At 47.3% G+C, this 15,483-nt stretch overlaps 1 protein-coding gene across 3 annotated transcripts in view; it reads left to right on the top strand.

The window, feature by feature from the left end:
• The window catches only part of POLQ (DNA polymerase theta), a 91,673-nt gene extending 76,881 nt beyond the window's left edge, over positions 1–14,792 (top strand). For all 3 annotated transcript variants that reach the window (XM_019548694.1, XM_019548696.1, XM_019548697.1), the window contains 3 exons: positions 553–706; positions 2,871–2,986; positions 13,907–14,792. In XM_019548694.1, the coding sequence (XP_019404239.1) occupies positions 553–706; positions 2,871–2,986; positions 13,907–14,020 (384 nt within the window). In that variant the 3' untranslated portion in view covers positions 14,021–14,792. The remainder of the gene's footprint in view (positions 1–552; positions 707–2,870; positions 2,987–13,906) is intronic.
• The last annotated feature ends 691 nt before the right edge of the window (positions 14,793–15,483 follow it).

The raw sequence follows: 15,483 nt of genomic DNA on the forward strand, positions 1-15,483 counted from the left end.
TCGTGGATGTGTGCCAGGATAATTCTCTCAAAAAGTTTACCCAGGATCGAGGTAAGACTAACTGGCCTATAGTTCCCCAGGTCCTCCTTCCTCCCCTTTTTGAAGATGGGAACCACGTTGGCCCTCTTCCAGTCCTCTGGCACCACACCAGAGCACCACGAGTGCTCGTAAAGCTGGGCCAGGGGTCCTGCAATGACCTCAGCTAGTTCACTCAGCACTCTGGGGTGGAGATCGTCTGGACCAGCTGACTTGAATACATCCAGTCCCTCCAGAAGTTCCCTGACTAGATCCTCACTGACCCTTGGCCTGGGTGTGCTTCCCCTGGGATCTAAAGGGGGCCCAGAGGGGGTTGACTGTTTTAAGCTTATAGAAATTCTTCTCAAGTGTGTAGAGGCAGCCTGTGTTTATGGAGCATGCCTTGACTTCTTTTCCCCATGGCAGATGCATGAGGCTTAGCTAGAGACGCGGATGGCTGTGTGTAGGTGACACTGGGTTTGTTAGTGTGGGGCCTAGAAGTTGTGTACTGACAGCTGGTATCTTTGTGATCCTCAGGCAGAGCGGCAAGCTGTGAATACAACTGTTCAGGGTTCTGCCGCTGATCTTGTCAAAACAGCTACTGTGAACATTCAGAGGCGGCTTGAAGCTTTCCCCTCTACAGTCAAGTCCCATGGACACCTGGAGAACTTGTTTCAGATGGACAGGGCAGGTAGACTTCCATTCCTTCTTAGGCCAGAGGGCAAAACTTGGAAGTTTGTAAGAGCCATTTAAAACAAAACTCAGCAGGTGGGGTATTTGGGCGAAGAGTGGGGAACAAGCATTTATTTCCTGATACCATACAAGTCCAAAGGAAGATTGTGTGCTCAGCCTGTAAACAAAAATGGTGTGTTTGCAGCAAAAACCCCAATTACCTGTTTGGTTCAAAGGGCATGTAAAAAATGTGAATAATTGAAGTCAAGAAACTTGGAGGCTACCTGTGCTCTATTCTTTGACATTGCTACTGATTTGCTTAGGAAAAGAAAAAAATTAGCAAATGCTTTAGTTCAGCAATTCTAAACCTTTTAGACCTGAAGCAACCCTTATGAAAAGTCATCTCTTAGTTTTCATTCAGTTTTTGACTACAGAAGGACAATAGAGCAACCTTTTCTTTTGCAAAGAACTCAGAAAGACCACAACAGATCAGAATGTTTTTAACACTGGATTTGTATTTGAAATCTCTGGGTTTATCTTATGAACCATGTTTGCAAACATAGCAGTGCTCACATTGTGTGGCATTCTATGGCACCCTTGAAAGGATCTGAAGGCACCCAAGGTGCCACAGTAACTTAGTTGAGAATCACTGCTTTAGTTTCAAAGGCAGCAAGAAAATACTGGGTGTGACAGTTAGTTGTTAAAGAATACCGCTTCTGTTGGAATTAAATCTAAAATGCATTTGTAATGGTGTTGTATGAAGCTTTAATCATCATAAATTTGTGTTGGCCACATTACTCATGAATTAGCAAAGCTATAATCAAGTTAAGCAGCTTGTTCTCAGCTGAATGCCATTAAAACCTTTTATAGCATAGCACAAGCCATGCTTTTTGTTAATCTGCCATTTGTTCTAGAAAAGTTACTTTAGGGGGTCTTAGATTTTTATTTGTGTGGTAATTCATATTCTTCCATCCATAGCAGGAGGCTGTCTTAATACTGTACTTCCAATTACAGGTCTCAGAGCAAAGTAATAGCTAATTTTAGAAGCTCTAAAATTTGTCAGGTAGCTTTTTCCTTCATGAAGCCAAGATTTGATATCATCAGTGTCAGGGCTATGAACCAATAGCAAACTTATCAAATGTCTGTGAGGGCCCAGAGGTAGTTTCCAGTTGTACAATGGTCCAAGCACTGCAGTGACTCGAGGAAAGAGTCATTGAGAGAGAATAGTTTTAAATGCTGTCTGAAGTTCAGAGCCTTGAAATGTGAGCAGCAATCCCAGCTAAAACGAGTTTAAGTGGGCAGAAAGCTTTGGAGGTGCTCAATGCAGTGATCTCTCTGCAGTTTATCTAGTGGTTGTCTTTCCCCATCCTCTTCCCCTTCCAGAGGTATGCACTGTGTGAGAAGAGTTTTTTCTGCAGTGGTCTGTTTAGATGTTAGCCTTACTTTTAAAGGTGGAACAAAGCCTTGGATAGCCAACATTTGTAAATGGGATCCCCGCTTCCTCTCTCCTCCCCCTCCCCCTTGTCCCTTTCACTTGCTAATTTCTGGGTATTTTCTTTAAGCAATTAACACAGAGTGTACTAAAGGGATTCCACTTCCGTCATGCCCAGCCTGCTGGGATCCAAGTTTGTATCTGTGCCTGTTATTGTGGGCAATGGCAGCTCACGCTTTTCAGAAAAAGTAGCTGCAATTCCAGATTACTGCAGCTGGCTGGCTCGGCAGAAGTTTGCAGGGTTTTTGGAATTAGTCATTTAAAACTATTTGGGAAGAAGAAGAGCAAAACCCCTAATTCATTGCCTGGGAGAATGTATAAACCAGCTTCTCATTAAAACCAACATGATTGTGTTTAAAATTTGCTTGTGGAACAGATGGTCTAAGAGATGTGCTTGTCCCTCTTTGTGTTCTGATTCACATCTAGATAATTTAGGGATAAAGTGTTTGTCTTGGGAAAGCTTTGGATTAACATTCTCCTTTCCTAGCAGCTCTATGAATATTGATGTATAGCGTAATAATGACTTATATATGTACCTCTTTAGGCAGGGAGATTTTTGTTGTTAAGCTCTGCCAGACATGAATCTTGCTGTATAGCATTATGAATGTGTGTCGATCTTTTTGGTGAAGACATACTCCTGTGCGTAATGGAAGTTAACTTTTCATATTTTTGTACTGTTAAACCTATGTAGGAAGGTTAGAGAGGAGGAGAAACAGAAGGATGTTACACCCCATCACGGGAGGTTTCTTCATCCTCCAACTTCATGATGAGCTCCTCTATGAAGTTGCAGAAGATGATGTAATTCAGGTAAGGGGACATTTGCTTTTCTAGCCAGCCTACTATTACAACATATCAGTTAGGTCTGTTTCTTGGGTCCTCTGTAACAGTGATGCTTAACATAGCTGACCCTATGGCTGGATGCAGCATGTGGTTAGTCTACAGGTGCAACCCTATACAGTCTGACCCTGTACTGGATCTTGTCATGGAACGACCTTGTATGCTGGTGCAATCTGATGCTTAGAGTCATGTCATTTAGCCCATGGGGCTCCTCATCGGTCTGGAAACTTGGCAGTGGAGTAGGGGTGGCTGTATTAAAGGCTGTGGCTCTGGGCTTTGCCAAGCAATTAATGCTGCTGCCACTCCCTCACTGGCAAATTTCCAGACATTTGGGGATCCTCAGGGGCTGGATGACATGGCTCCAAAGGCCAGAGGTTGAACACCACTGCGCTATAATATGAGTAGCTATAGGTTTGTTAAAATGAATTGGGCAGGCATAAAGTCAGGTATATGCTCTTGGATCCTTTTATGTTATGGGTTAAGCTGGGAATCCCACAGCTAAAACTCTTAGTTGCCAGGCTCAAGATGGGTTGTCCCTAGTTATAATGCTGTTACCCTCATGTGCCTCCAGCTTCTGCATTGGCTCTGGACAAGTGAAGTAGCTCCTCTCTAACTGCAATGGGTAATTGTGCTCCCATAGCCATCAGTATTGGTTGGGCAGCTTTTTCTTCTTCCTTTTGTGAATTTCTGCCTCACAGAGCCAATTAGGTGTCTGCATCATGGTGTCTTGGGTCACAATTTCATTTCTTGCATGGAAAGGTGGACAGGCTGCATTTGGTACTTGTTTTCTCATTTGTTATTCCTTCCCCCAGTCTTTCTTTTTTTTTTTCCCCAGGATGTTCCACAACAGCTTCCAAAAATGTGCCTGTGCACTCACAAAATAGCTTCCCTGCGGTATACAAACATACAGGCTGTTTGTTTTGTTCGGGCAGGCTATCCCACCTGTGCCTTAAATATTTGTGTTCAGGGCTTCCTTTAGGACAGATTCAATAGCAACTATAACAGTAAGCCATGGCTAAGTAACTGTGCCTGTTATTGAGTATTTCAGTACAGGTCAAAGAAGAGTCCCCATGCTGTGGCTCCATCCCTTCGCTCTGTTTGACTGACACTCCCAGAATAGTGAGCAGTGATCCAGTGCAATGGTGTTCAGTCTTTTGGCCCTGTGGGCAACTTGAATGGTACAGGGTCCATCTGCAGCCTGGATCAGGCCCTGGGGTCCATCACCACCCCCTCTTTTCTCCCGCTGAGTACAGGGATTGGGCACCAACCCCTCCTGCCCTCTGTGTGCCAGAATTGGGTCCTGGGGGAGTTGGCACAGTCTCCTCCTGACACTACTCTAGAATTGGGTCCTGGGGGCCTGGCACCACCCCCTACCAACCCTCTGCATGGCAGGCTTGGGGCCCGGTGCCACCTCTGCCACAATCCTGTGGACTGGAATCAAATGCTGGGGCCTGCACTCAGAGCCCGGGGCTCACCATGTGTCTGGAGATTTGGCAGTGGGGGCATGGTGCAACTGCTCCCTTACCACCAAATTTCTGGACCTTTGGGGAGTCCTGCAGGCTGGATGACTTGGTGCCGCAGGCCACATCAGCAGGAGGTTGAGCACTGCTGCTCTTGTGGTCATTAACTTTACAAGTGTGTGTCACTTCCCACCCTTTGTGAGTCAGGTAATAAGGAGATCATGTGTTAACCCTTTGCTCAAGCATCTTTGTGTTGCTGGGATGAGCTGTTTCAAGGCCTCTGGTGACTCATGCTCTTACAGGTGTGTCTCCTGAAGCAGTGGTTCTCCACCAGAAGTCCATGGCCTGTTGCCAGGTGATGGAGGTGTTGTGGGTAGGCTACAAACTCAACTGGCATGTCTCAACATGTAATGTGCTGAAGTGCTTCTCCATGTTCCCTGCCTCCCAAACAGAAAACAGCATAGTTACCTCAGTGCAGTAATGTAGGCAGGCTTGATTAGCCCTTTTGATCTAATTAGCCCAGGTAGAAGACAGTGCCAGTCAGATTAGTTAGCTGCTCTGGGAGGTAACATGAACTAGCTGGGGTGTAACTCTGCATGATGTTGTCTTGTGCTGGCAATCTGTTCTGGAGTAAGAGAAGAGGATAGGAAACCTGAGCCAAGTGCTAATGGAGAGGTTCCTGGATCAGGGAGGTGCAAGTGCTATCCTGTCCCCTCCCTTCACTTTGCACAAAGCACCATGTAAAGATTGCACTGGTGGACGTCTTCTCCGTTTGCTGGTTGGAAGCAGTTCATGCACAGCTTCCCTACAGTACTCTGGTTCTTATCAAGCTTAGGGAAATATAAGGGTTCCCTAATCTCATTGGTGTTGGCACACGAAATTTTTACTGCCATTTAGGATTGCCAGTGGCTGATCTCTTCAGAATCTCACAGTGTTTAAACATACAGAAATGAGAAATGCAGTATTTGTAAAATTGAGGTTATATGAAGACTGCACTGATTTAGACGTAACTGTTTCATAATTTTTTGGGTCCTCTATAACAGTGGTGCTTAACATATCTGGTCCCTTGGGCTGGATGAGTCGTGTAGGGCTGGTCTATGAGCTGGATCTCATGCACAGGGCCAGTCCATAGGCTGGACCCAACATGCTGTTGGTCTGCAGGTGTGACCCAATGCTCCAGTCTAGCAGCTCTGTACTGAATCTGGCCATGCAACAACCCCACACACTGGATATGGCCCCACACATTGGTGCTATCTAGTGCATGGAGTCATGTCATCTAGCCTATAGTGCTCCCCACGTGTCTGGAAATTTGGCTTTGAAGGAGCCAAATTTGTTGTGTTAATTGCCATAGTTCTGGGGTCTTCCTAGCAATTAATGCTGCTACTGCTCCCTCGCTTTCAAATTCAGACTTTCGGAGAGCCCCCGGCTGGATGGCATGGCTCTGAGGGCCAGTGGTTGAGCACCATTGCTCTATAACGTGGGTACCTGTAGATCTGAAACAAATTAGGCAATCATAACATTGGGTACATGCTCCTGGGTCCTTTTTATTTTATGAGTTACGCTAAGCTAGGAATTGAAAATATATTATTTAATATATTAAAATCGAGAACATTTTAATTCTAAATCAGTGCAGTCTTCATAACTGCTTGGATGGAGTTTTACCAAATGGGATATCAGTGTATATGGCCAGCTGTGGAAAAGCTCATCCTGACCCCTTTCTGTGCCCCTCATAAAAAATGGTTTGGCTGTGTCCGTCCCTTCTTCATCAGCAGCTGTCATCTCCCTGCCCTTGTTGCTTTTCAGGGTTAACTGTTGAAACTATCTTGCCAGTCTTGTACGTTTGGGTGCAAGCTCCTAACGGGGGGGGGGGGGGTAGTGGGGAATGCTAGAGCCTTTTATCTTTTTTTTTTAACTATATTTTTAAGTATAAAATGAGGTTGGGGGAAAAGCAACCTGCATTTCTTCCCAAAACACCAGGGTTTTACCATGAGTCATTCACCCTGCTGATGTGTTTTGATTGTCTCTTGCCTGTTGCAGAGGGGCCATTCTCCCCAAGACTGACATGGATGGCTTCCAGATTCATCCTGAAGGGGACTAATGTCCTCATTTGAATAGCCAGTCTTCTGCTGCTTTTGAATGTGGTGGGGCTTTTTATGACTCTTTCATTATTAATGCATTCCTGAACAGATGTGCAACTTAAAGAGCATCCTAAGCTTTCATATTTGTCTTCTGTAACATGGTCCAGGTGTGTGTCCAGCCAGCAGATTTCTTGAGCTGCCATTTTGAATTCTCTCATTATTTATACAAGGCAGTTTTGCCTCGATTCAGCCTGGCATTTTTTATCTTGGGTTTAGCTCACTGATGTTACTAAATCTGTTTCCAACAAAAAAAATGATCCAACTTTCATCTTCCTCTTGTAACATGTCACAAAGAAGGCTGACAGCAGACTGGGCTGCATTAGTAGGAGTGTTGCCAGTAGATTAAGGGATGTGATTATTCCCCTCTGGCACTGATGAGGCAACATCTAGAAGACTGTGTCCAGTTTTGGGCCTCCTGCTACAAAAAGGATGTGGACAAACTGGAAAAAGTCTAGTAGAAGGCAGTGAAAATGGTTAGGGGGCTGGGGCACATGACTTATGAGCAGGGATCTGGATTTTCTGTTCGCAACAGAAAAATGTGGTAAAATGCAGATTTTCTCCTTTAAAGGAGAAAAATGCAGGCTAAGATGGGTTTCCCCTTTCAGGCTGGCAGACTTCCAGCCTGCAAGGGGCTGCTGAGGGAGGGCGATTGGACAGGGTGTGCCATGTGCATGTGCATACGTATGCATGCACTCGGTCACCAGGCAGCCTGGAGAGCAGCTCCTGCAGGTAAGTCGGTGGGGGGGGGGGTGGAGAATTGAGACCCTAACAGTGAGGGAGGGATGGAGGTGGGCAAGGCTGGGCCTGCTGCCCAATCTGGGTGGTGTGTGGGGCTTGGGGCCAGGAGCCAGAATGTGTGGTTTCAGGGCCAGGCAGTGAGTGGGGCAGGGCCATGAGCAGCTTCTCCAGGGAGTGGGGAGGGCTGGCTCTCTGCTGCTGCTGCATGCAATCCTGGGGTGGGGGGGGTGGCATGAAGGGCATGTGCTCCCCAGATTTGTGCATGGGCTGGGGGCAGGGCTTCCCGCCCTGCTGCCCTCCCCCTGGGGCCTCCACAATCCAGCAAGCAGAATCTGGTGCAGTAGGGCAGAGTGGGTTTGGGCAGCTTGAAGCTGCCTCCATGAGCCCTGCGCTGCCATGGGGAGGCATCCCCTGCCCACCCAGCAGCAGCAGGAGGCACAATCCCACTGTTCCACCCCTGCTGCTGCCAGGCGGGCAGGGGGTACCTCGCCATGGCAGGATCAAGCTTCTCTGCCCTGCTGTGCCCGGTCCTTCCCACTGAGCTGTGGAGGCCCCCGGACAACAGGCTGTACTCTGGCCGTGCCTCCCAAGGGGGAGTTTTCCGTGCTCTGCTTCCCACTGGGTGCACAGAAGCCACGGCTTCCTGTGGGTAGCAGCTGGGGTTCAGGTGCGGGGGCTGGGGGCCTGGGTCCCTGACCTTGTAGCCTGGCAGCTGCGGGCCCCCTCCAGGAGGGGTGGGGAGATGGGGGGCTGTGGGTGGGGATTGAGAGACACCAACAGGGCCTAGAAGGGCTGTGGATAGGGAACGATGGACATTGGCAGGGCTGGGGGCTGTGGCTTGTGAGTGAGGGGCAATGGCAGGGGCAGAGCACTGGCACATCGGGGCTGCTCAGCGCCACGAAACAGTTGCAGGGGGGTGGACAGCTGCAACTGTCTTGGTGAATGAGGGGGGCAGGAAGAGCTCTGATTTTCCATGATAAAAACCCCAAATCAAACGCTTTCTCTGTGGTCAGTAGGTAACTAGTGCAGGGTCACCAAGCTAACAACCCCCAGCCGTGGTAATTTTGATAGAGTAAGTTGGGTCTGGAATGTCTGAGAGATTCATGGGATCTTGTCTCTATACACCATTAACCCGTTAACGAGCTTTGGATTTTGAGCACGCGGACCTTGGTCAGTTTAGCGCCCCGGCAAACAGTCACCACTAAAATTCCTTTACCTTTTTATTAAGACACAGAAAAAGGAAGGAACCAGATACAGAATTTGAAATATTAAGGCATTTTAACATTCCTTCCGTCTTTTGCTGCTGCTGTTGCTTCTTGTCCCGTCGCTATGTTCAAATTTGAGTCCAAAAACTGTCATACTGTTGCTCAGTCGTTGTTGATGCAGGTTTCCCAAAGTGGGCAGGCCACTAGGTTTTCTATAGTCTGAAAGCTTCCTCCACATTCACACATGGTGTTTGTGTCATTAGAGTATCCCCAGAGTTGCATGTTCTCTTTAGTTTTATTGACCCCTGCTCAGAGCCAGTTCAGGCTTCTCCATGTTGGTCATTCAATCTCTGAGTCTATAGGGAGCTTTGATATTTATCCTACCTCCTCCTGGGTCATCTTTAATCATGACTGCCACATTTGTATTTGTGTGGCTATTGGTGTTTTAACCGGTGGCTGTGCTGTAGGGAGAAAACTTTTCCATGATTTTATTCTACTGGGAGCTACAATGTGGCCATGTAATGGGTCCCTTTTGTCTTTGTTTTTGATCTTCTGGGTGCATTCTGTTTTGCCTTGCTACTTCTCTCCTGATGTCTGGTGGGGAGATTCCAATGAATAAGTGAGACTATTGACATTTGTTAGTTTATGGCATCCAGTAATGCACCTACAACTTTTGTTCAGCACCGTGTCTAGCTTCTTTGTGCGTGCTGATCTTTCTCAAACCCGGAACATGTATTCAGCTGCCAAATAACAGAGTGCAGGCATGGTAGTTGGTAATGTTGGATTGCCACCCATTTGCAGTTGACGAGCTTTTTCAATATGTTGTTCCAGAAATTAACTGTGCGCTTTGTCTTTTCTACGTGAGCTTTATACAAAGGTGTGCGGTCTAGTGTCACTCCGAAGTAGAAAGGATTTAGGCAGTGGGCAAGAGCTGTTCCATTCCAGGTTAGGTTAAGTTGCCTACTGGTATCTCAGGGCATTTTTGCATGTGGTCTGGTGGTGGTGGGGGAGAGTTAATTAGAGTGGCTCTGAGAGCCATTCTAATTAAAGCTCCCAGAGTGTCTCATGTATCAGCTTCCCCCTACTTCAAAACGGCAGCAGGGACACTTTACCTAAAGCTTGTCAAATGAGTTAAGCCCCCTCCCCGCCCTTGCCATTTTGAAGTACGGGGACGCTGATGCACTAGATGTGGAAGCTAGCTGGATCGTACTAATTAGCACGCTCCAGCAGACTCAATTAATCAAGTCTGCTTCAACACACTGTAATTACAGCACCCAGCCAGAGCAGCCTCCCAGCACATTGGCAGGCACCCTCAGTTCCAAAGGTGGAAAAGACTAGACTGGTTTCCACATCTCTGTGCCCCCACAAAACGCTGCCTCACCCTTCCAATGAACTCCTTTTTATAACGTCCTTTAATAAAGTGTATATAGTTGGTATTAGTTACCATTCATGTTGTATGTAGCTTTATTTTAATAAGATATTTCAGTTTAGAGCTTAATTAAGTTCTTGGATTGATAACGCATCAGTGGCTTCCGTGGACCTAATCCCTTGATTAAGGCTGCAGAAGCCATTAAAAAAACAGTTAACTCAGTGGATGCTGAGTGTCGCCATCTCAGTGTATGGACAAGTGTTCACTCCAAAGAGACAGAGAATGTCTGCAGCAACTGCAGCTGGATGCAGCATGCCAGCATCTAATAGCTAGCATGAATTGCCGGTCTCAAGGTTAGTATTCAGTTTCTATAAACCCATTTTTTGCAGCAATTCTGCCATTTTTTGCAGAGCCCACCCAAATTCACATCTTTCACAAAAATCTCACAAATTCAGTAGGTCCCTAACAGTAAGACACAAGTGGTCATTGGAAAATTTAACAGCCATAGCGTCAGCTGGGGATACAATGCAACCAACAAAGATGGGGAACAGATTGAAACATGGCCAGAGGCACAACATTTGAGCCTCATCCACCATCTCCCTGGCTTGGTCTGGGCAGGTCATGTATCAGAATCAGGACAGTGGAGGCCCAGTAATGTAACAAGGGTCCTAGGAGACTGGGAATGGTGACCAAGATGTTAGAGCTTGTGCCTTTCTCCTGATCTTGGTTTCAAACCAGTAACCACAAAAAAGATGAAGGATGGAACATGAGGGCAGAGGAAATGGTTATGGTTACACCAGTTGAAAAGGGACTTACTGCAGTCTGGCTGAATCTTCTGCAACTCTTTGCAACTTCCCTAGACCTGTTTGTGAAGCACCTATGGATGCACGACAAGGTGCGATTGGCTCTCCCAACTGCTTCATCACATTGGCGACTCATGTTCATCCTGGAGTCAGCAGTGACTCCAAGATCTTTTTCTGCCTCAGTGGAGTTGAGAAGGTCCACCTCTATCAGTCCTCCTCCATTATCTCTTCCCTCCCCACTCCAAGCTGGAGAAAGATAGCTTTTTCATTCTTTCCTCATATAGGAGCCCTTCTATAGTGCTGGTCACCCTTCTCTGTACATGAGATGCTGGGTCATAGATTGGGAGGGGTGGGGGAAGATTTATTGACTACTGGCTGGATCCTAGCTGTCTGAGGTATGTGGGAGGCACCCTGAATCAAGGAAATGCTGGCAGTTTGAGGGAATCCCAGGGCTTCTCTGCTGTTTGTTTCCCCTGGAAGGGCAGGGCTCAGAGTCACAGGGGACAGCATAGGTGTCACCAGGCCATCTGAGTCTGCTATTTACATAAATATAAATACTTCCCTAATGATGATATTTCTGTGTGGAAGTGATTACCATGGTTGTCACCGGAATGATATGTGCAATGGTGAACAGGGGAAGGTGCTCATCAGAAAATGTCTCTATTTAAATTATTTGGTAGCCGTGTTGGTCTGAGACAAAAAGAAATGCAAAACTCTAAAACTCTTGGTTCAGAGATGTTACCTTTTACTAGGCCAACTAAAAAAAAAAATTGCAGTGTAGCCCACAGAGGGGAAAAGGTTTTGAGGCATCCTGGGCAGGGCACATGCTGGGAACACTTTGTCTTCCAAGACAGGGGGTCTGTTGCAATGCCTGCCTCTGCAGAAACACAGATCCCTTGGGTTAAACACCCTGGCTGCTTCTGTATAGGAATAACAGGGCTGCATTCCTCCTGCCATCTGCCTGCCAGGGCAGAGAAATACCTATTGCTACTACATCGACAAAAGCGCCAACGTTTGGAAGTGTTTGTAGCTACCTGGGGTTTAGGGTCACGGACATTGCCGATGAGGAACAATTTGCTCCTTCACCTGGGGGCCAAGCAGGATTAATTCGTTTGGGTGGTTTCCCTCTGACAACAAACATTTTAAACTCCCCAAACAATGGAGCTTCACTCTCTGGCTCTTCAGAGAATGGAGAGAGCATCCACACTGACATTCAGGGTCGATGCCAAGGGTTGTCCACAGCCAGGAGAACAAATAGCCCCAGGAGCAGGCCCAGCCTGTCTGCAGCTTACCTGGTGGCTGCTGAACGTTGTGTTAGGCTCTGCGCAACATGGAAGTTTCTGGGAATCAGTCTGAACACTCAACTCTCCTGCTGTGCTTGGGCAGTTGAAACAGGAAGTGCAGGACAGGCAGGGATTTGTGGGGTTGCTGCTGGTTTGCAGCCTCCAGTGCTAAGATGAGCTGTGAACCCACCATGCGGACAGCTGGGCTAGGAAGGTAGTCTTGGGCCCTGATAAACACAGCTTCTGTGCAGTTTTCCAGGTATGTGCTTGAGAGGGTAGCTCAGGATAACCTGACATGGCTCTCTGCTGTATTTATCTGTGTTCCTGTTCTGCTTCCTGATTTCAGCTGCCCACTCCTGGTCACAGCCCAGCACTCATTCCAGTCCCCCACTGAGGTTCCCATTACATACACACAGGCCCCTACCATGTGTAGCCAATTCATCACATCTTAAATTGTGACCAGGCTGCACATTCAGTCAGTGAATGGCGTGGTAAAAGGAGGAATAAGCTACAAAGTGATTCCACAAAAAAGATATGTTAACTTTGTGGCTGGTTCCTATCACATCATTCATTGAACACATGGCCAGGGGCATCCCTGGGGCTGGGAGCCCTGTCATCTGCCCAGAGCTTTCAATTGGGGAGTGGGGGGGTGTACAATCTGCCCCTCAGCCTAGGAGCCGGCAGCTGACAGGCCTCCGGCCATGGGGGCAAACCATGGTAGCTGAGAGGACTCCCAGCTGTGGGGACATATGGTGCAATAAGGCAGGACAGGATCTGATGTGCAAACCCACAATTGGGCTTCGTGCCATGCACATGTGGTCTCCAGATGTGCAGATAAAGGCACAACGGGATCTGATATACAGTCCACAATCACGTGGTGTGGCAGGAAGCGTGATTGTGGATTCCATATCGGATCCCATTGTGCCTTTGCTTACACATCTGGAGAGACCCACACACTCAGGTGTTCTGCATGCTGCCTCCCTTGTCCTTTTGCTGGGCTGTCTACACTGACACCGTTTGCTGCAACCCAGAGTGTCTTTCTCTGCTGCAGACCATTTTCTGTTGCCTCAGTTCCGTGATTCCACATTTCGGATGTTGGTGTGAGAGAGAGGGTGTAGGGCATTGGTCTGAAATGGGCAAAGGCTCAAAAGGGGGGAGCTGAGTCAGGTGTGCCAGGATGAAGATGAGGGTGCCTATACCAGAGGACCTGGGAACTTCAGGAAGTGCTGTGCCTGGTTCTGCTTTTCAGAATCAAAAGCTGGCAGCCCCTGATGACTGGAGTATGCCATGTGCCAGAACGGCTCTTTCAACATGTTGAAAGCCCATGTGATTACATCGCTGTTAGGAGACTATGGGGAAAATGCTTTTGTTTTCCCAGGGGCCAGTGTTGGTTTCCCAGAGTACCTTCTTGAGCCAATGCTAAGGAGGAGCTCCACTCCTCACCTCTGAACTTTCTTTGCTTTGTGGGCCTTTGTATCTTGCCTCTGTTGTATTATTTTCAGAATGGGCTCTGAGGAGTACCGAGGCTTTTGCAGCTGTGTGAGAGGAGATCCTGTGGGATTAGAAAGCGTTTAATTGAGTGAGATCTGTGCAGTGCTGATGCTGAGGCAGCTCATTAAATGATTTGCTTCGGTTTCTCCCTTTGGCCTGCTTTGGAGAATGTCTGGATGAGCTGGTTTCTGACTGCAGCAGGGAGACAAGTCTCCCGGGGAAATTGTCTCCTTCGCAAACCTCTCCTTTTGTCCCTCTGGGTTCATAAGACCCCCTTCAAGTAGAGAATCAGTCCAAATACATGCTCCAAATCAAAATTGGGACTGTGGAAGGGGGTGTCTGGGGTACATAGGTCTGAGCCCCTTGTTAAAGCACTGATGCTCCCAATCGTGTTTCCTTGTAGGTAGCTCAGATTGTCAAGCATGAGATGGAGAACGCCATGAAGCTTTCAGTGAAACTGAACGTTAAAGTGAGGATCGGGCCCAGCTGGGGAGACCTTCAGGACCTGGAGCTGTAGGTGCGAAATGAACCCCCAGCTTGCAACAGCACTGCAACCCCACAGGCATGGCAGGCCAAACGCAGCTTGACCATGGGCAGGGACTGAATTTGAAGCATGCTTACTGCTGGATCCAGCTGTTGGAGAAACTGGAGTTGGGGAGCCCTCTTATGAATTCACACAGGCAAAACTTCGAGAGAAGGCACTCAGTGCGGCGGGAAACATTTCAAGGTGTAAAAATGTTAATTGCTGTAAGTGTAAAATTGAATGGAATTCATGTTAAAATATGTTCACTGATATAATTTATAGAAAACAATGAATTTGCTGCATCCAAATCCAGATGAACTTTTTTTAACAAAACAAAGCACGAGCATCACTCAGGGAGAGGCTGTGTGGAACTGTGCACAGGGCAAAAAAATAGCAAGTTATTGTGTTTGTATTTAGGATCAGACTTACTGCTTAGCCACTGTGCTGGGCCCTGCTGGGGGCTTTTTACAATGCAAATTGGAGCTATTAAAGTGTGCAACAGTTTTACAAATGTCTGCGTAATAGGCTGAGTGGTTTTTCCCATGTGATGCGTGTCAGCTGGAAGAGAGACCTCTCCTTACTAGAGGTGACATTGGCCTGCGAAGGGTTTAATATCTGATACAAAGGTCTGGGGCAGCAGTTCTCTGTTCCCTGCTGTCTCGATCAGGATCATCTTAAAATTGACCCTGATGATCATATTGTTTGGGTTCTAACTGCAAAACCTCTTTAAAAATAAAAGCCTGGACTAGGACGACCAATTAAAAAACCCCCAAACCCAAACCTTACCTCCCTGGTTAAAATCTAGAGCTGCTTCAGCATCTCCATTTTGTGGTCCAATGTACTGCTGATGTTTCATGTAACCAGTGGGGGCTTCATGCTCTTAATTATTCCTCTTTCAGATACCGGCTTTTCTCGTGTTTCAGTGTGGTTGCTGCTGGTCAGTCTGGGCTGAAAGTTGCTCTGTTTTCCTCCCTTTCACTGTGGTTGTGCTCTTGTCTCAGTGCCTCTTACCTGACCATCATACAAAGGTAGAACATTGTGGGTTTTTTGAGGAACACAGGAAGTGCAGCCTGGCACAGGCCTGAACGTCCATCCAAGCTGCGTCCTGTCTCCAACAGCCACCATTGCTAGATGCTTCAGAAAGAGACCAAAAAAACTCCATAGCAGGCAGACTTGGCTTCATCACATTCAGGTCACGTCCTCACCCGTTACACATAGAGGCTTGGTGCAAGACCAAAGGTTTAACTCACTTTTGAGATTATTAGCATTAAATTGGCATACTGATTTTCAGGTGAAAGGTCGAGTCCTGAATTTTCCACTTTTTCATTGACGGTCCCCTTGTGTATCACATGACAGGCAGAACAGAGGCTCCTGATCTGCTCTGTTAACTTTTAATCAACTCTCCCCCCATTCATCTCCTTTCCCAGGTGACACATCCCGCCTTTTCACTTTCCTCC

Source organism: Crocodylus porosus, unplaced genomic scaffold, assembly GCF_001723895.1.
Source record: "Crocodylus porosus isolate Cpor-Errol unplaced genomic scaffold, CroPor_comp1, whole genome shotgun sequence".
Classification (NCBI taxonomy): Eukaryota; Metazoa; Chordata; order Crocodylia; family Crocodylidae; genus Crocodylus; species Crocodylus porosus.